This window comes from Vitis riparia, chromosome 6 (assembly GCF_004353265.1).
Source record: "Vitis riparia cultivar Riparia Gloire de Montpellier isolate 1030 chromosome 6, EGFV_Vit.rip_1.0, whole genome shotgun sequence".
Lineage (NCBI taxonomy): Eukaryota > Viridiplantae > Streptophyta > Magnoliopsida > Vitales > Vitaceae > Vitis > Vitis riparia.
In genome coordinates this window covers 18968060-18987746 of record NC_048436.1, presented here as the reverse complement: position 1 = coordinate 18987746, position 19687 = coordinate 18968060, and the positions used below count along the sequence as shown (strand labels likewise).

The following is a 19687-nucleotide window of genomic DNA, read 5'->3' as shown; positions in this document are numbered from 1 at the left end:
ATAATTGTGAGGACCACTTATAAACCGCCGGGGGACCTGTTTTGAGGAGTGCATTTTGGAGAGTGGCTACAAAGACTGAGTGCGACGTTAGGTAATTTTCTTTGACCTAGATAGTCTTAATTTTTTTCAGATTCAACCACCTCTACTTGTTCTGCTCATGAGTTTTAAACTGAAAAGAAAAAAAAAAAAGATTTAGAAGATAAATTTTTGTATGAAAAAAATAGGACGGCAAATTTGGTTTTCTTAATTGAAGAGGCGCATTCAGGCTTTGGCACGTAGGTCGTTTGTTAAAAGTTAAAACGCCTTTAGACAGTACGACGCCCACGAACATGCCCCAAGGAAAGATTTGGGACCGAATTAGAAGAATAGAAGCGATGGATTGCACTTAACCAGTTTGTTGAAATGCCCAAAAAAACAACCCCATATAGGTATATGAAAAACGCAATGTTAAAACTAGGTGTTTGATTCTTTATTTGGGGTTCATTAAGTATTCTTTAGATGAGCTGGGCATGTGATGCAATGTGTAGTTTATGGTGTTTCCTTCTTGACTAACTGAATGGAGCTTGAAAATTTTATAGGTCACTGACAATGATGCAGAGTGTCGTTTGTCTGCTTATCAGGGGTTACTTCATAGAACTTGGAATTTTTGGAATGAACTGTTGTTGGTTCTTAACACTGGATTTGTTTAGTCTAAGAGAGGAATAAGCTTGTGGATTGTTTATATGACTTGCAATCAGATAATAAAGTTGAGACGCTGATGCTTGAAAGCATATCCCATACTATATAGCCAGCACATTGTTTTTTTGCATTAGGAATCATTCACCAATTTATATTAGTATGTTTTTTACACTTGAGACTGTAACTATACTTGTAAGAGACATTCACAATTTGCCCCTCACAGGTGAAACAGAATCCCCTTTGCATATGCTGGAGGGAATAGACTAGGAGAGATATTCTAGAGCAGCACCTAGCAGCAGCCCATTTTTGACAATCTTCTACAATCTGTGGCAAACAATTTTTACTGGGCAAAGGATCAGCCCATTGTTGATATCCCGTCTGGTCTGTCTCTCTGTTTCTACCTCTCTGAAAAATTATAGATTTTTATAGCTCACTGTTTTATCAGGGAGACAACACAGACACCATTTGGGGAACTCTGCAACCATGCTCATCAAGCGTCTAGTTTCGAGCTTTGTTCCCTCTTCGGGATTTTCTTCATCAGGAGGACCACGAATATTAAAGACTGGAGACATTTTGAGGCAAACAAGGACATTTTCAGAGCTTGATGTTCTTGAATACGCGAAAGTGAGTTATGATTCAAATCCTCTGCATTTTGATTCCAAGTGTGCCCAAAATGCTGGATTTGAAGCCCAAATTGTTCATGGAATGCTTGTTGCTGCCTTATTTCCGCGGATCATTTCTTCTCATTTTGTGAGTCACTCTTTAAGCCTTGGTTTGTTGATTTGTTTACTAAGAAGACAACGGTATTTATCTAACTACAGCAAGTAGAGGAAGAAAAAAAAAGGATCAGAATTTTGCTTATTAAACAAAAAATTGGTGGTTTCTTCACCATTCAGCATTTCTGTGCTTCAGCCATTTTGATTTAAGGCTCAGATGCAAGAGGCCGAATTTCTGAAATTACTTTGTGATTTTGTAGCCTGGAGCTATATATGTTTCTCAAAGCTTGAACTTCAAATTGCCGGTTTATATTGGAGATGAGATTGTTAGCGAGGTTCAAGCAATCAACATAAAAGAAAGCAAGAAGAGATATGTGTAAGCTGCATCTACTATACTGTGGAAGCTCTTCCATTTTTTGAATTTGAGGAAGTTTATAGTCTGTCTTGAATTTTTGGTTATGTGATGTAGGACAAAGTTCGCGACCAAGTGCTTCAAAAATGGTGGGGTTCTTGTTATTGATGGCGAGGCTATGGCAGTCTTACCAACACTAGCTGTGGAAGAGGCTTCAATGTAGTGACTGATGAAGCTGTTTAAGAAGATGAACTCCATCCACTAGAGATGTAATTAAATGCCTAAAACATGCTCAATCTTGAAGATTATTTGATCTTGTGTTCCAGAATCTCTGTGAATTTATCAGTACCTTTACAGTGGTTTAAATTAAGTGGAGTTGATGAACCATTTGTTTTGAAGCAAAGCCTGTTTATGGGGCTGTTTCGTGTACCCTGTCAAATCCCATCTAACTAATTTTGTCGGCTATGACCAAATGAGATATTCTTCTCCAGTTCATACGGTTTTTACTTGCCATTGTGAGGAAACAGGCAAGTTTCTATCATCTGATTATACAAGCGATAAAGCTCTTTAACAGTTAAAAAGCGTTTTAAGCTACAACAAAGAATGGGCTGATACATACACATCAGTGGCACTGCCACCATTAGCACAACCTCTAATACTTGTCATAATTATAAGTGGTTAAAAGAATGCATGCGTCATTAAAGTAAAATTTTCATTTCTTCTCAGAGCAGTGAATAAGGGGAAAAGGGTTCATAGACTTCCTGCCTCCTGATATTGATTCAAAACACAGTACATGGCCTCTGGATGTTTCAAGCAGCGAGCTGTGGCTTCTGCTTTCTTAAAGTAAAACTATATTACGGTTTCTTTTTCCAACAATGAGTATGCAACTTGCATACATGTCCATTTCCATACAACAAAGCTACACAAACTTTTAGTCAGCTGAAGGATATAACCGTACGTGTCTCTTATTTGCCTAAATACACAAAATTGTGCAGGAGTGAAATCTGAGTTCCACCAAAATTCTCCCACTTAAATCTCAGCATTTTCTTTACTTGGTATAGCAAAACTACAACAGAGTTCTTTGATTGAATGAGTAAATGAGAAAGCGCAGAACTAAAAAAATTCCAGTGTGCCTGAGATGGTGAAAGGTGGGCTGATATCAATACGAGTTGCAGTTCCCTCTGAAACCAGTTCTGGTAACATGTTGGCTTCCTTGGGTGCAACTCCTGCACCAGTCCATAAGGTAACATGAGGCCACTGGTTTTTCGAAGTTATCCTCTCACCATCAACAGAGCCAGGATAGGCTTCCAGTGCAGCCATTTTATCTGAAAAGAGCAGAGCAGTAAAATCCACAGGGACCTGTCGATTGAGGAACAGGCCGTAACTGGCAACAGCTGTAACACCATGACTTCTCTTATGAGCAAGAGTAACATGAGCATTCCTAAGGCTGTTCTCCAAATGCTTGTCCTTGAGGAAAGCTTCTACCTTGGGATTCTTCTCAGCCAACTGATTCAATAAAATGAGGGTCAAAATAAGGTTGTAAGTAGTAAATGCGCTTGAAATTTAGGGGTGGACAAAATCATTAATCCATCCCCAGAAATATACATAATAAACTCAAAGCTAAAACTGAACAAGCATTCTTATTCTTAGAATGGAGAACATACTTGTATTAAGTAGATAACAAAGCAAGAGGAGGAAAATACAAACCACTAAAGAAGTTTAAAAGCTCAGGAGGCAGAAAAGTTGCAGGACCAAAAGACCTCATCTAAATTTACATCACCTAGTAGCTGGTCATTACCTGGAACTCTCTTGACCAGCCAATGATGACCGAGGCTCGGTAACCTAGGCATTAGAGATACTAAAGTTGTCTGACCAATGATGTTCAAGCTTTATTTTCATACGCCACACAAGTGTCTGTTGAGTCAATGGAACCTATATAAGGGCATTGAGTTCCCTAGAAAGAGGGACCCTGTTTCTTTCCCCTTCAACCTAATCTTAACGTTCAACTCGCACCCCTCACTTGTTGCAGGGGACAAACCTTCGACTAAGGGCAGGCATAATTGTGGATCTCCTGATTACCCTTGTTTGCAGGAGATTATCCCAAGAGAATCAAATGTTCACTCGGTCACTGGCCAGTGGGGCAAGTCGTTGTTGGACTCACTCATCTATCAACCCAATATTGGAAGTTTGTGCATCAACAAAATTATTAAATATCATGTACAAGGGAAAGAAGGTGAATATCTTGTCCCACCTCTTATCTTATTCCAAACTCAACCAAACATAAGGTAGGATAAAAAATGAGATAACATAGTTTATTCCATCATCAACTAAACATGAGATAGGATATGTTATCCCACGTCTTATTGTATCTCGTTTTATTTCTAGCATATCAAACATGGCCAAATGCTACGTTTGGTTGGCGGGATAGGGTAGGATATGTGTATCCTAGGATATCATATCCCATTGGATAGGATATGTATATCCTAGGATACAATTTCCAATGGGAGATGATATCCTAGGATATACATATCTTATGGACATGATATTTTAAGGTAGCATATCCAATAGGATATGCTTTATTATATTATTTATATTTAATTTGTGAAATGAATAAAAAATAATATGAAATATATATTATTTTCAATGTTTAAAATAAAAATTATCACATTCAAATATTTTCTATTTAAAAAAATGAAAATTTTGTTATATTTAACAATATTCATTATTAAAATATTTAAACTTTACAAATAATTTTTTTATATTATGTTATTTAATATATAAAAATAATTTATATATCATATATTAATATTATTTTATAAATATTTTTTTAGTTTTTCTTTTTTAATCATAAATTTAATTTATAATAAAAAAATTTATTTTGTAAAATGAGTATATTAAAAAATAAAAAATTGATAAGAAATAATTTTTTTGTACATGGGATATGCATATCTCATATCTTACCATGGGATTAACATATCCTATGTGAAAGGGATGAAAAAAAGAGGGTGGATAATATATCTCATCACTTATCCTGTCCCATGTTTGGTTGAACACGAGATTGGACAAGTGATAGGATAACTTATCTTATCCCATCACCAACCAAACATGGGATAAGATATAATATCCCCTCTCTTATCCTATCCCATGCTATATCTGGCTAACTAAACATGATCTAAATGTTTGAAAACCAAGTTTAGTATAGGCCTGAGCAAGCTTTAGAAAAAACATATCAGTTTTGACACTCAAAAGCCTAGGTTGCAGGCAGAAACTGCAGTAAAAACAGCTACTAGAATGCCTTCTTAGAAAACCCTTTAGCCACAGGCCACACAGGAATTTCGAAGTCCCACTCACAGTTGAAATGAAATTCAGTGGCATTAAATTATAGATGCAATTATTGACTGTGTATAAGGTTCTTTTGGATATCTTAAGACAAAAATAGATAAGAAGGCATTTTTTCCACTTACATTAGCAAGGAGACTCTGGATTTCTGTAACAGGGAGACTGACAGCAGCAAAGACAATGGTTCCAAACTTCCTCTTCTCAGTACCTGGTGTTGGATAATCACCCTTTGCAATACTTTTTAGCTGTTCCAAAACTTGTCTAACAGAAGACTCAAATGGAACCTGGAAACATGCAGATGAACAGCAGGATAGTAGTTACATGATTATGAAATAATTTTACATTTGACAACATCATTTCTCTTGAGCATTTGAAGTATATAGAAGCAGAATCTACAGAAAATATCATAATGACCAATCAAAACTTCCCTTCACCAGGAAGATTATCATTGACATATTATACCTAAATGAAAGTGAAGGTAGTAATGCATCACAGTCCATAAGTTTTGTCAACAAGATGCAGCTGGACAGCACAATAGATGTATTTACCTGTATAGAATTAAGATACTCAGCATTATCAAATAAAATATCCCGCAATTGCTTCTCCCACTTGGACCACTCGTTTGCATATGTTCCTTTAGTGGACTCCAATCTAGGTTCAGAAACACAAGTGAATATCTAAGATTTCCACCAAAGAATTAAGTTCAGAAAGTACACAATAGGAAACCTAAAAAAGCACTAAATCTTTGCATCTTTTTAACTGTTCCATTAGATAAATTTGGTCAACATCAGTCAGTAAACTGTCTAGGGGAAAAAAGAATATGATTTCTACTTCAAGTAGAAGCAAAATAATTTACTGTTGAATCACTCATATCTGATTATTGCAATGAATAAAATCCATTAACTAATCAAACTTTTGAAAAGATATCTTCATAAGAGATCTAGGTTGTAACAAATCAGTTGCAAAAAATGCAAGGAAAAACTTTACTACAGGCAAAAACCTAAAGAAGCACTTGAACATCCATTAAAACAGCCCTTTAATAAATCATAAACAAGCAAATTGGAAATTAGAAGATTACATTTGGGAGAATTCAAAGTCAGATGCCTCATTTTTACAGATAAGGTAAGTGTGAATATGTGAAAGAAATCTGAAAAAACTGATTTATTACTTAGGGAAAAATAATACACAAACTATATAGGATACGATAGTTGACCTATAGAGTGCTAAAATAGTAAAATATCCCAACCTCCTATAAATAAAAGATACAAATCCATGGAAATATTACAGTAAAAAAAATATACAGCCTATTTAGAGAAAATAATCAACTATTCTAATACCCCCCCCTCAATTTGATGCAAAGATATTTTACATCTCAAGCTTGCTAATTATCTATTGAAGGTTTGCACACAATATCTTTTTGTGAGCACATCTTCAAGCTGGTTGGAGGATGAAACATATGAAGTGCAAACTTGTCTAGTCATATTGAACTGGATTGTATGTTATGTTTATAGTTGCTTTATTGTCACAATAAAATATCATTGAACTCTTTACTCCCACTTTCAAGTCTGATAGTATTATCTTCAACTAGGGTAGTTTGCATATCCTTTGTGCCATTGCTCTTAACTTTGTCTCTACACTAGAATGTTTCTTGATTCTCCAAGTAACCAAATTCCCTCCTAATAAGGTACAATACCTGGTAGTCAATCTTCTATCATGGAGTAAGCCCAATCAACATCTATATAAGCTTCTAGCTTAAGCTCCCTACATTTTTTAAGCAAGAGGGCCCTTTCCTTGGAGTTCCTTTCAAGTATCCAACAATTCTATAGACAACATCAACAGGTGGTTTAAATGGAGCATGCATAAACTGACTAGTTGCACTCACAACTACATTAGGTTTTTGTGTGTGATAACTATATAAACTTCCTAATCATTCTGTAATACATCCCTTGCTTCTTTCCTAGCTGGTGATTGGCATTTATTAGAGTGTCAATGGGTTTGCTAACAGCCATATCCATTTTTCAAAGGAGTCTTGAGTATATTTCTATTTGGAAATAAAAATTTCCTATCGAGATTTGGCAACTTCAATTCCTAGGAAGTATCTTAGACTTTCAAGATCTTTGATTTTAAATTATTTTGTTAGATAAACCTTCAATCCTAACATCCCCTTGTTGTCATCATCTATCACAATAACATCATCTACAGACACAATTAGAGCAATGACTCCTAATTAAGGACAGTTTTACTAATAAGGTGTGATTACCTTGACTTTTGAAATAGCCTCTCCCAAGCAGACTTAATAAATCTCCTAAACTAGGCATAGGGTGACTATTACAATCCATACAGGAATTTTTCAGTCTATGGAACTTGTTCTTTTGTATTCTGTGCCACATCGTGGTGGTATGTCCATATAGGCCTCTTCTTCTAAATCTCTATGAAGGAATACATTTTTCACATCAACTTGATGTAGAGACCAATCCTTGACGGCAACCAAAGATAGAAGAATGTCAATGGTATTCATCTTTGCTGCTAGTGCTAAAGTCACATGATAGTCTATACAATAGGTTTGAGAGTACCCTTTGGTGACAAGTCTTACCTTGTATTTATCTAATGATCCATCATATTTGTACTTCACAGTGAAGATCCATTTGGAGCCCATATGTCTCTTTCTTTTTGGTAAATCAACAATCTCCCAAGTTTGGTTTCCAATGTTATCATCTCCTCATTCATGACATCTTTCAATGGTTTTGAGACTAAGGCTTCTTGAACAAAGGGGGAATTCACTAAGAACTCGCAAGAGAAAGGCCTAGTATTGAGGGAAAGTTTCTATGTAGACACAAAAGAAGACATAGGGTTTAGAGTGCAAGCTCTAACCACTTTTCTTAGAGCAATTGGTAAATCAAGATTATTAAGGGAATTGATTTATATAGTACAGGTTGGACTTAGATCATTATTTCCTTACCTACTTTAGGGTTGCTAATTGGAGCCAAAGAAATGACAATGGATTTTTTTCCTAGAATACATGTTGAGAAGTAAAGTCTTAGGTACCTCTATCATGATTTAATTATTTGTGAGAGAATTAGGAGTAGTTTCAACATAATTTTCAAAAGGTATTTTGGGGACACATTGTTTGATGATTAGAGGAAATATTAATGAGCTATCTTAGGTTTGGGTTAATAATTGTTCCTATTCCCATCATCTTTATCTGCATTAATATTTCCAATCGGTATATTATTCCTTTCAATCTCAATGCATTTTTTTTTTCCTTTTTCTGACTCTTCTTCCACATCCCAATCCCACTTATCTTCCAATCTTAAGATATTCTCCCCTTGATGATAGGTGCTATCAAAGTATGAATGATCATCTAGAAAAGTCACATCCATAGTGACATAATGCTTCCTTGTAGGAGGGTGGTAGCACTTGTAGTCCTTTTGGAGTAACCTAAGAACACACACTTCACATCTCTAGGATCTAACTTTCCACATACGTGTTCATGGATATGAACATAGGATACTTGATGACAAGGGGCCTGCTCCTTGAAAGTTAGGAAATAGTGTCATGAGTTTCTTCACAAGTGCTTGGTTTTCCAAAACTTTAGTTGGCATTCTGTGGATAAGGTATGCAATTGTTAGCGTAGCATCACCCTAATAGCATTTTGGCATCCTTATTTGGAATAGGCAAGCATGTGATACCTCTAAGAAGATGTCTATATTTTCTTTAAGCCATCCCATTCTGTTGTGGGGTAGCAACACATGTTGATTAATGTAGAATACATTTACTGTTCCAAAATTCATCGATTACTGATTGAATATTCCTTACTGTTATGAAATCTTAGGGTTTGAATTTTGGTTCCAAAAGGAGTGTTGACAAATTTGTGAAATACAAAGAAAATTAATGACACTTTGGACTTAGACTTCATGGGATAAACCCAGGAGGTCCTGGTACAATCGTCTAAAGTAACAAACCAACCGTCTGAAATATTGGCAACGCAGGATGGACCCTGAATGTTCAAATGAATTAAGCTAAACAGAGAAACAAATTGACACACAATTATGTTTAGCAAGAGTACATGACTCACAATGGAAATTGCAAACATCTATTTCTTAAACAAGAAAGGAAACAACTTTTTAAACAAAGGGAATGTGAGGTGTCCTAAATGGTTATGCCAAAGAAGAATCTAGTCCAAACTGGTTTTGTGGGATGAAACCAGGCATTAACACTCTCCCCCAGTTCTTCAATTGGTCACCAAGTAGTACAGTCCATCTTATAGCTTATCATGCCCAATTGTCTTCATTGAATAATCTTGAAAATAATAACTAGTAGGAGGGAACTCAATAGAACAATTAAGATCTTTTGTGATTCTTCCAATAGACAATATATTGTACTTTAGATTTATAAAGTGTAAGGTTAAGGAGGGTGAGATGTGTATAGATCCTTGGCCAGCAACCGAGTAGAATGATCCATTAACTACTTTGATTTTTTGTTTTCCTGAACATGTTAAGTAATTGGAAAAAAAATGAGACATGCTAGCCATATGGTCTGAACCACCTAAATCAGTGATCTAGGTGAGTCATTTTGGAGGGGAATTGAAGCCTTTACACCTGATTGAGCCACGGAACAAGAACCTGAATTCAAAGATGTTTGCATTAGAATTCTCCAGCCAGTTCAACAATTGTTTTAGCCTCTCAATGTCAAATCTGTTGAATTGTGACTGCTCAGGTTTTTCTTCAACAACGATCATGTGATTGGCTAGTCCTAATCTAGTAGGCAGCTTTCAAAACATGCTTTTGTGTATCTTGGTTTATTGCAATAGTCACACCACACTTTGTCCTTGTCTATTGGCTTCTTACCATCCCTTCCATTTTGAGTCAACTTGGACAATTGTAGAGCCACATTTTTAATTGTAGAACCTCCACTATCTCCCATTTTGTTGCCTATCAATTCTTTGTGGGTTTCTTCCCCATGAATGTGTGAAAAAGCTTCATCAAGATCCAGAAAATGGTATTTTCCTAGCATTCAATTATGCTTAATTGAATTTAGGATTAAGTCCTAACAAAAATTGAAAGACACATTCCATTTCCAACATGTCCCTCATCTATTTTATATCAGCAACAAATTCCATCTCTATGTTTTAGTAAAGATCTAACCCTGTCGGTAACCCTTTGAAGGAGTTATAGTCAATTATGACACTTGAAGGCCCTCAGGAAGCGAAATCAACCTTGGAGTAGGTCTTATTAACAACCTCCCAAATGTCCTTAGTTGTAGGGAGTGTAGGCCAAGACATTACCATCAAGTTTTCTACCTCACAACTCTAATAGTTGGGATCACTTTCAGCTTGTGGTTTTGCTGACCCAGTAACATATTTGAATTTCCCTTTGCTTCTCAAAGAAATTTTTACAAGTTGAGACCACTTCATAAAATTTCTTCCATTCAATTTAGAAGTGATGATCTGGAGGGTAGGATTTTCAATGTGTAAGGATACCTGGGCATTGAAAGGAGTGGCTGCAAAAGTAGTGTTGGAGGACTATGGAGTTTTAGACATGGTTGAAGGACAAAATATGATAGTAGAAAATAAATAAATAAATTGGGGAGAAAGTGGTAACAAAAAATGAAAGCAATGAAGGTTGTGAGCACAAAAAATAACAAGGCTGGCTTTCAGTCAAGAAACAAACCACGACAGTGATGAAGGTTGTGAAGCATAATAGAACATGACAATGAACCACACCTAAAATGGAACAACAATGAAGGCTGCCAAAAAAACCCAAGAGCCAAGACAGCTTTGATACCATGTGAAAGAAGTATGAAAATTTTGATATATGCCTTAACAGTACAAGGATACAATAGTCGACTATAGAGCGCTAACCTAGGAAAATATCCTAACCTCCTATAAATAGAAGATAACGGTAAGCCCTAAGATGCAAACCCTGTGTGTCTTGGATGCCTCAACCATATGAGGAATAACCCCTAAATTCAAAAGAATTCAAAGTCCAAATTCTCTACTAAAAGCACACAGCTATGTGCTTGCCCTTCCTCCCTTCCTCCTAGATGCATCACACTATTTGAGGAATAATCCTCCAATTTGGAAGAATGAAAAATCAAAAATTTGAACTAAGAGTTATACTTGGTAAGAAGGCACACGCTTTTATGCACACATCCTGGATTGCCTCATACAGTATGAGGAACAAGACACCCATAGAAGAGAGGGTAAAAATAGATAAAATAAGGAGAAGGGGAAGAAAAGTTGGGTAAACAGCACATTAGAGTGGGTTATTGTAGCATTCAAAGCCAACAACATCAGGAGGCAATTTCCTTAAAACCATAACACATCTTGTTATTTTTCTCTTACAAAAAATCCTTCTATTCCATATTGACTTAATAATAGCGTAGGATGATCTCATAACTATCCCTAAGTCTCTTCAATTTTTTATTCTTTCTCTTCTATTTTTCCTTTGCTTGTGACATCATGGTTTTGAAGTTCAAAAGTTTACCAGCAAGTAATCTAACTTTTTTAATGACTCAAAATTGACTACAAGAAACATATGTTTCTTCAACTTTCACAAGTCCCAAACTAATTACTATAAGAAATTCAAATGTTTTATCTTAACTTGACAACTAAGCATAAAGGTGTTCAATAATGGAAGGAGAAAGATGACTAGAACTCTTGATTCTAGCAGTGACTAGGACAAATGTTGTTGATTTTGGTGTTTCCACCTTACGTGCATTGTTTTGGCACCACATCGGACTTTGCCACTGTTCAAAAATACAAACTCAATCGTTATGCTTGTACTAGGATTACTATAACACATCTCAATGTTCCAAACCAATTGACGCATCTGTTAAGCTGCCTGCAAGTTTATGAGTAACTTTCTTATGCCATATACCTTATGAGGCACTCTATTTTCCCTTATTTTAATAGATGAGAAAAAAAATATGTACTCAGAAAGAAAATACATACAAATCATGACAAATATAATAAGCCAATGTCTTAAAAACAGATGCAACAAATAGAGCTGAGACACCATCAAACAAACAAAAGGATAAATGTTCATCGTATCTATAATGCACCAACCTTCCATGCCTGTTGGTGTGAAGTCTGTATAAATTAATTCCCTCCTCTAAACAATTCTTCACAGAATCAGGCATAGTGCTCCTGTAAATGCCAAAAAGAGGGCAAAAGAAAAAGAGAACAAACAACACAAGAATCAATATAACTAAAGGAAAAGACTAGAGGATAAACAGCTAGAGCATTCTAATGTCCTTGCCCTTCATAACATGAAAAAAGAAGCAAATAAATCAAAAGAATAAAAGTAAAAAAGCAATATTTCATGCTAGAAAGTAGAATTGAGTCATAGTTAGCTAAATAAAGGTAAAATCACTTGCATAACCTTGTAAAAACATAAATAGTTCTGTAACAGGATGAAATTACAGGTTTTTCTGTCATTACATATGGTTGCCAAAAACCCTAAACTTTCTCTGTGAAACTGATCTACTAGATACTGAGCTGAATACCCTAGGAGATAGATACCAATAACATCTGTTTGGACTTTTGGGTTGTCAACAAGAATCCTGCTTTTCTATATTCTCATTTGCGGGAGTGTGCGTATCTTATGGTATTTGTTGATTGCCACTTTAGAGATTCATGGGTTTCGCTGTCTATAAATCAGACGACACTTGGATTTGCAGTTCAACAACACTTAACGCATAGTTTAGGAACCCCCATACTTAGCTACCTAAATACTTAAAACTTATGGCAATGTGAGCAGTATTAGCACCACAATGACAAATAACAATAATAGATTTTTTTTTTTTTACTTTGCACTTCTATCCAACAAATAAAAAAAGAACAACCATGAAGTGTGACTTCAAGTATCTCAAGGAGGAGTATTCTGACCTATCAGACTTCAGCAGTGGCATCTTGACAAGTGAGCCAAAACGTTCAATTAATTCACTCTCAAACTCTTTACGACTCTGAAAATTGAGCAACAAGGGTTAAGAAAATGCTTTGAAGTTGGTTATATTAGACCCTATGCTAACAGCAACATAAATATCATGCCTTGCCCTCGTAAAGATGATAAAACATTAGCAGCACATATCCAGCATTTGGAGATGCCTTGTCAAGATTCCCCTTCAAAAATTTACAGTAGGAAAAAATTATTAGGAGCACGACCATCTAAATTTGGAAAATGGGCATGCCTAGCTGAAACCAAAAAATGAGGCAAATATGGGGCGATACCGGATGATTAACTCGTTGAAGCACACGAAACATGAAAACAGCCAATGCATCAAGGGAAAAGGGATTTGAATCCGTTCCTGTACTTAAAACAGAATGCACTGGTCAACATATATGCTATCAATCTTGCCATCAACACATATGCTAATGAGCTAAAGTAATAAAGAGAAAATGATCTTGATGATCAAAGTGTGATGAAAATTAAACAAGTTTTTGTCCATCAGAAAAGAAATGTGAGTTTCTAAATATGTTTGAATAACTTTTCTGTGTATGTAAACAAATTCCAAGAGAAAGCAAAGAGTTAAAACCTTCAGAATCAGGTACAACTGGGACAGCAGATGCTCTAGTGCTTCGACACATGTCCTCAATCTGCAAAAGTAAAATATCACCCACACACAGAAAATTTGAGATGATAGTGTATGTATGCACATAACCAACACATGGATCCATGACAGGAAAATGAAGGCAAAAAGTGGACAAAAAGATAGAAGAATGACAGGTAGAAAACATTATAAATAAATAAATTTTAAAAAAGAAAAAAGAAAAAAGAATTGTTTTGTATCTATCATACAAAAATGTTGCAGTTACTTTGGAAAGAACGGTTTTCAAAGAACTGCCTACACTAGATTAGATATCATTGTAGTAGATAATATGAATCGATCTATAGCATGGGCAAGTCCAATGAAGTTTTCCTCTGATCCTATCCATTGCATAGTGATTGGGCACCCCTACATGGTGCACAGATTGTGTAGCACCTTATATCTAAAGCACCACTAATGACCTTTTTACTAAAACAAAAACTTCCTACTTCCTCACAAGCCAGACAAACAGAGGCAAGCACCACAGACAAACCATGAACACAGGCTTTTACCATGAGTTGCTACACCTATTGAGCATGAGAGGACCCACGGGAAACCCTCTCTAGAACCCTGTTTTAGCTAGCCCACATTTTCCTGTCTCTTCCCTTCCCTTCTCCCTTATAAAATAGGAACATTCCATATTTCTTAGGTTTTCCAAAATATCATTTAAAACAAAGCCATTACCCTGCATTTTAGGGCATATTAGGAAGGAATGACCGATCAAAATTTTCTTTTATCACCAACCACCCCCCCCCAAAAAAAAAAGACATTAAAGGCATAGAGAATAAGAAGGGGATAAGATAAGGAACTTACTTGTCTCCAAACTTCTTCATTTGGTGCATTTTTATCCGCAAGTATAATAGAACATGGTTTTCTCCTGCGTTCCTCAGCAACTTTAGGCCAATATCTTCCTGTTGATAAAGCAATAAGAAGAAATGAACTTACAATTAGATTAGTAACAAAACAAAACTTTTTAAAATAAGCTAATTATAAGGCCAATTTTAATCAGTGGCCAAGTTACAAAGAACCAAAGGAACACAAAATTTGTCAAATAAACATTATGGTAGTCACAATGAGAAGCTTCGAATTTTTGTGAAGATTCAGACTTAAAATTACTTTCATTATTATTGTTGTTGTTATCATTAAACTACCAATTGACCTAAAAACTAAAGTTGTTAAGTAGTGGACAACAATGCATATTCATAGGCAGCCATCTTTCTGACCCTGGCTGCAGGCTGAATAAATTGGGGGAAAAAACATTGCTGCAGTTTGAACTTGTGCACTTCCACAAACTAAGGGATACGATATCTTTAAATTTCTAGCACTAAAAAAGAATTCCCTCAGTTGTACAATAAGATGAGAGACTTAAGTAGGTGTGTTTAATTGGCAGTTGGGCTGTGAAGAGAGGCCCTTTTACATCAAGGGCTTGTTTGTGGGCTGTGAGGGTATGTCTGAAATGGGCTTTGGACATGCGATAGAGGGGATAAAAGGAGTTAGGGCTCATTCCCTTTCTGAGGAAGCGGAGATGGAAGCTAGGGCTACAGAGGAGGCTTCACGGGCTCGTGTTAGAGAGGACGTGGGGGTCACCTGCTGTCACGGAGGGGATTGGAGGGTTTCAGAGGCTTTTCCTACGAAAGCTAGAGCGTTGATAACTGATGAAGCGCTGACAGCCGAGTCATACAGGTACGAGCCATATCTTGCTGACTTTGGGGGGGTCCGAGACTTCTTCTCTTCTACTCCTTCTTCTGGGCGTGATCGGGCTTTGGTGGTGAGGGGCCCTTCGGGATTGGATGAGACCGTTGAAGGTGTTGGTTTTCAAGCTCCGTTGTGCGCAGTGTTGAATAATGGTAGTCCGTGGGTGATGGACTCGAGGAGGAAAAGTCTAAGGGTAATAAGTTGGATGTTGTTGAGGAAATGCAAGAAAGGAAGATTCCTGGTAGTAAGTGGGATGAAAGTAGTTTGGTGAAATTCAGCAAGTCGTTGGGGTTCTCGACATAAGGCGTTGAAGGAGAAATCCTAAAAGTGCTGCTAAGATGGAAAACCAGAAGAGATCAAGGCAAGAAAAGGGAACTCTAGGACTGACTAGGTTTGATCGGGAAGTAAAAAAGTTAGAATGTTAGAATGTTCGATTAATTACGATGGAGAGAGCAGAAAGAAAGGGTCGGACAGAAGAGGAGGGGACAGAGCTTTGTGTTTTAAATGAAGATTAAGATTTTATCTTGAAATGTTCAAGGGGTGAATGACAGAAATAAGAGGAAATTAATTAAAGCCTTGATTAGATCCCAAAAAGTGGATTTAGGTTGCCTTCAGGAGACTAAAATGACTGAGATGTCTTTAGGGGTGGTGCGAAGCCTAAGGGTTGGGAGATTTTTGGAGTGGAGAGCTTTGAATGCCAGGGGTACAGCTGGAGGGGTGGTAGTTTTCTGGGAAAATAGAGTGTTAGAGCTAATGGGGATGGAGGTGGGTCTTTTTTCCATTTCTTGTCGTTTCAAGAATGTTGAAGATGGATTCAGATGGACTTTTTCAGGAGTGTATGGTCCTACTTTGAGAAGATATAGAGAATTTTTTGGGAAGAATTAGGGGCCATCCGCGGGCTTTGGAATGATCCATGGTGTATTGGAGGAGATTTTAATATGATCAAGTTTCCGAATGAGCGTAGAAGAGGAGGCAAGGTGTCTTCTTCAATGAGAAGATTCTCAAAGGTGATCGATGACCTGGACTTGAGGGATCTCCCTCTTCAGGGGGGTCCGTTTACCTGGAGTGGAGGGTTGAACAGTCAAACCATGTCAAGACTTGATCGATATTTGGTGTCGGAGGAATGGGAGGGCTATTTTAATGGGGTGGTGCAGAGTACTCTTCCTAGGCCAGTGTCGGATCATTTTCCCATCCTATTGGATGAGGGAGGGGTGAGGAGGGGGCTTGTCCCCTTCCAGTTTGAAAATATGTGGCTTAAGGAGGAGGGTTTTAAGGATTTGCTGAAGAGGTGGTGGCAAGGTTTAAGATTCAGTGGTTCCTTTAGTTTCATCCTTGCAGAGAAATTGAAGGCTCTGAAAGTCATCTTAAAAACTTGGAACAAGGATGTTTTTGGGAAAGAGGGAGTGAATAAGAGATTGGCCTTGGACAAAGTGGCTTTCTGGGATACTCAGGAGAAGATGCGTCTTTTATCTATGGAGGAGCTGGAAGCTAGAAAGGAAGCAAAGGGGGATTTGGAGAAATAGGCTCTCATGGAGGAGATTTCTTGGAGACAAAAATCAAGAGAAGTGTGGTTGAGGGAGGGTGACAAAAATACTGGTTTCTTTCATAAGATGACCAACTCCCACAGAAGGAAAAATTGTTTGTCTAAGATAAAGGTTAATGGAAACTGGTTAACAGAGGAGCAGGAAATTAAAAAAGGGGGGGGGGGGTGGTTGGAGCATTTAAGAACCTTCTGACAGATCCTGGTGAATGACACCCATCTATGGAAGGGTTGGATTTTAATAGGATTGATGGTGAGGATGCAGCTAGATTGGAGGAGGCTTTTACAGAGGAAGAGGTCTTCTCTGCCCTCTCAGATTTGAACGGGGACAAGGCTCTTGGTCCAGATGATTTCTCTCTCAGCTTTTGGTAGTTTAGCTGGGATTTTGTGAAAGAAGAGGTTACGGGCTTTTTGAAGGAATTCCATGAGCATGGCAAATTCGTAAGGAGTCTAAACTCAACTTTCCTGGTCCTTATCCCTAAAAAGGCGGGTGTGGAGGACCTTAGAGATTTTAGACCGATTCGTTTGGTAGGGGGGTTGTATAAACTGTTGGCAAAAGTGTTAGCAAATAGGCTTAAGAAGGTTGTGGGAAAGGTGGTGTCTTCAACTCAAAATACTTTCGTTGAAGGAAGACAAATTCTTGATGCTGCCCTAATTGCTAATAAGGCAATAGACTCAATGCTGAAAAGGAATGAGAGCGGGGTGTTGTGCAAGCTGGATATAGAGAAGGCTTACGATCACCTAAACTGGAATTTCTTGTTGTTGGTACTGCAAAGAATGGGTTTCAGGGAGAAGTGGACTGGTTGGATATCCTGGTGCATTTCCACAACAACATTTTTTGTTTTAATCAATGGCACTCCAACGGGTTTCTTCAACAGTTCAAAGGGATTGCATCAGGGGGATCCACTTTCTCCCTATCTTTTTGTGATTGGGATGGAGGCCCTTAGTAGGCTCATCCTTAGGGCAGTGAGAGGGGGGTTTCTTTCAGGCTACAGGATAAAAGGAAGAAGCGGAGACGGGGCTTTGGTATCTCATTTGCTGTTCGTCGACGATACTTTAGTTTTTTGTGATGCATCCCAAGACCAGATGGCTTATTTAAGCTGGTTATTGATGTGGTTTGAAGTCATATCAGGTTTGAGAATCAATTTGGATAAGAGCGAAATCTTGCCGGTTGGGAGTGTAGAGAATCTGGAGGTTTTGGCTCTTGAGGTTGGTTGTAAAGTGGGAAGGCTGCTAACTTCTTACTTGGGGATCCCTTTGGGGGCGAATCACAAGTCCGTGGCCGTTTGGGATGGGGTGGAAGAGAGATTTCGGAAAAGGCTTGCCATGTGGAAAAGGCAATTTATCTCCAAAGGCGAGAGAATTACTCTAATTCGTAGCACCTTGTCAAGTATGCCCATATACTTGATGTCTTTACTACGAATACCTAGAGTGGTTAATTTAAGACTGGAAAAAATTCAAAGGGATTTTTTGTGGGGAGGGGGAGCTTTGGTGAGGAAGCCTCATCTAGTAAAATGGGATTCCGTGTGTTTGGATAAAACGAAGGGTGGTTTGGGAGTTAGACGTTTGTCTACTCTCAATAGGGCCCTTTTATGTAAGTGGAACTGGCGCTTTGCGAATGAAAAGGAAACTCTTTGGAGGTGCGTCATTAGTAGGAAGTTCGGGGAAGAAGAAGGGGGTTGGTATACTAGAGATGTTAGGGAGGGTTTTGGAGTAGGCTTTTGGAAGGACATAAGGAAGGAAGGCGCTCTTTTGCAAAACAAAGTGGTCTTTCCTGTGGGAAATGGTAGAAGGGTGAAATTTTGGAAAGATAATTAGTGTGGAAATTGCACTCTCTGTAATTCCTTCCCCTCTTAGTATGCCTTTGCATCATACAAAGAGGCTTAGTTAGAGGAGTTGTGGGATCATTCAGGAGAAGAAGGGGTTTGGAGTCCTAGCTTCTCTAGGCCCTTTAATGACTGGGAGGTGGAGGAGGTGGAGAGATTACTTTTGACAATCTGGGGTAGGAGGCTTAATCCTCTTATGGAATATAATTCTGTGGAAAGAGACTAAGGATGGGATTTTCTCAATTAAATCTCTTTATAGTACTCTAGTTTCAAGAAGAGTTGTTCAGTTCCCTATCAGCATTATTTGGAATCCTAGTGTGCCTACTAAAGTGTGTTTCTTTGCTTGAGAAGCTTCTTGGGGTAAGGTGTTAACTTTGGATCAACTCAAAAAGAGGGGCCGGTTTCTAGCTAACAGATGCTTCCTTTGCTGTGAGAAAGAAGAGTCAATTGATCATATTCTTATTCAGTGCTCCAAGGTAAGAGTGTTATGGGAGTTATTGTTTGCTCTTTTTGGTGTTACTTGGGTCCTTCCTTTCTCGGTTAGAGATACCCTTAGTGGTTGGTGTGACTTTAACTTGGGCAAAAAGCGCAGAAAGGTGTGGAAGGCAGCCCCTTTGTGTATTTTTTGGGCAGTTTGGAATGAAAGAAATAGGATTGCTTTTGATAATGAGTTTTCGATTCATAGGTTGAAAAATTCTTTTGTATGTAACCTTTGGTTGTGGACTAAGTCGGTTGTAAATGATGGTCCTCTCCCTTTACTCAGTTTTTTTTATTGGCTAGGTGCTAGTTGAGGGCTGGTTTTGTATTTCCTCTTCTTTTTGTGCCCTTTGGCGCCTCTTGTATACTCCTTGTATGCTTTTGGGTCAGCCTCAAGGTGCCTTTTTCTAATATATGCTTTTTGTGTGTTTGCCTATCAAAAAAATAATAATAATAATTCTCTAAAAAATAAATTTTG

General features: G+C 37.5%; 2 protein-coding genes across 10 annotated transcripts in view; one reads left to right on the top strand and one right to left on the bottom strand.

The window, feature by feature from the left end:
- LOC117916914 ((R)-specific enoyl-CoA hydratase) lies at positions 1-2133 on the top strand. 5 transcript variants are annotated; one of them, XM_034833147.1, is made up of 5 exons: positions 1-91; positions 902-1059; positions 1137-1428; positions 1655-1770; positions 1864-2133. In XM_034833147.1, the coding sequence occupies exons 3-5, from the start codon at positions 1162-1164 to the stop codon at positions 1967-1969; spliced, it is 489 nt and encodes a 162-aa protein (XP_034689038.1). In that variant the 5' UTR covers positions 1-91; positions 902-1059; positions 1137-1161; the 3' UTR covers positions 1970-2133. The 5 variants fall into 5 exon arrangements, with proteins under 5 accessions (XP_034689038.1, XP_034689035.1, XP_034689039.1 ...); XM_034833144.1 differs by having other exon boundaries at positions 1124-1428; XM_034833145.1 differs by lacking the exon at positions 1-91 and adding an exon at positions 165-428 and having other exon boundaries at positions 1124-1428.
- A 308-nt stretch (positions 2134-2441) lies between these two features.
- Positions 2442-19687, bottom strand: part of LOC117916913 (tRNA ligase 1) — a 62424-nt gene continuing 45178 nt past the window's right edge. For 4 of the 5 annotated variants that reach the window (XM_034833140.1, XM_034833141.1, XM_034833143.1 and 1 more), the window contains 9 exons: positions 14485-14582; positions 13621-13681; positions 13316-13392; positions 13136-13207; positions 12974-13050; positions 12152-12232; positions 5634-5736; positions 5211-5369; positions 2442-3252 (listed from right to left, as the gene is read on the bottom strand). In XM_034833140.1, coding sequence (XP_034689031.1) covers positions 2860-3252; positions 5211-5369; positions 5634-5736; positions 12152-12232; positions 12974-13050; positions 13136-13207; positions 13316-13392; positions 13621-13681; positions 14485-14582 — 1121 coding nt within the window. In that variant the 3' untranslated portion in view covers positions 2442-2859. Of the gene's footprint in view, positions 3253-5210; positions 5370-5547; positions 5737-12151; positions 12233-12973; positions 13051-13135; positions 13208-13315; positions 13393-13620; positions 13682-14484; positions 14583-19687 lie in introns of those variants that run through there. The other variant, XR_004651620.1, reaches the window with a different exon arrangement.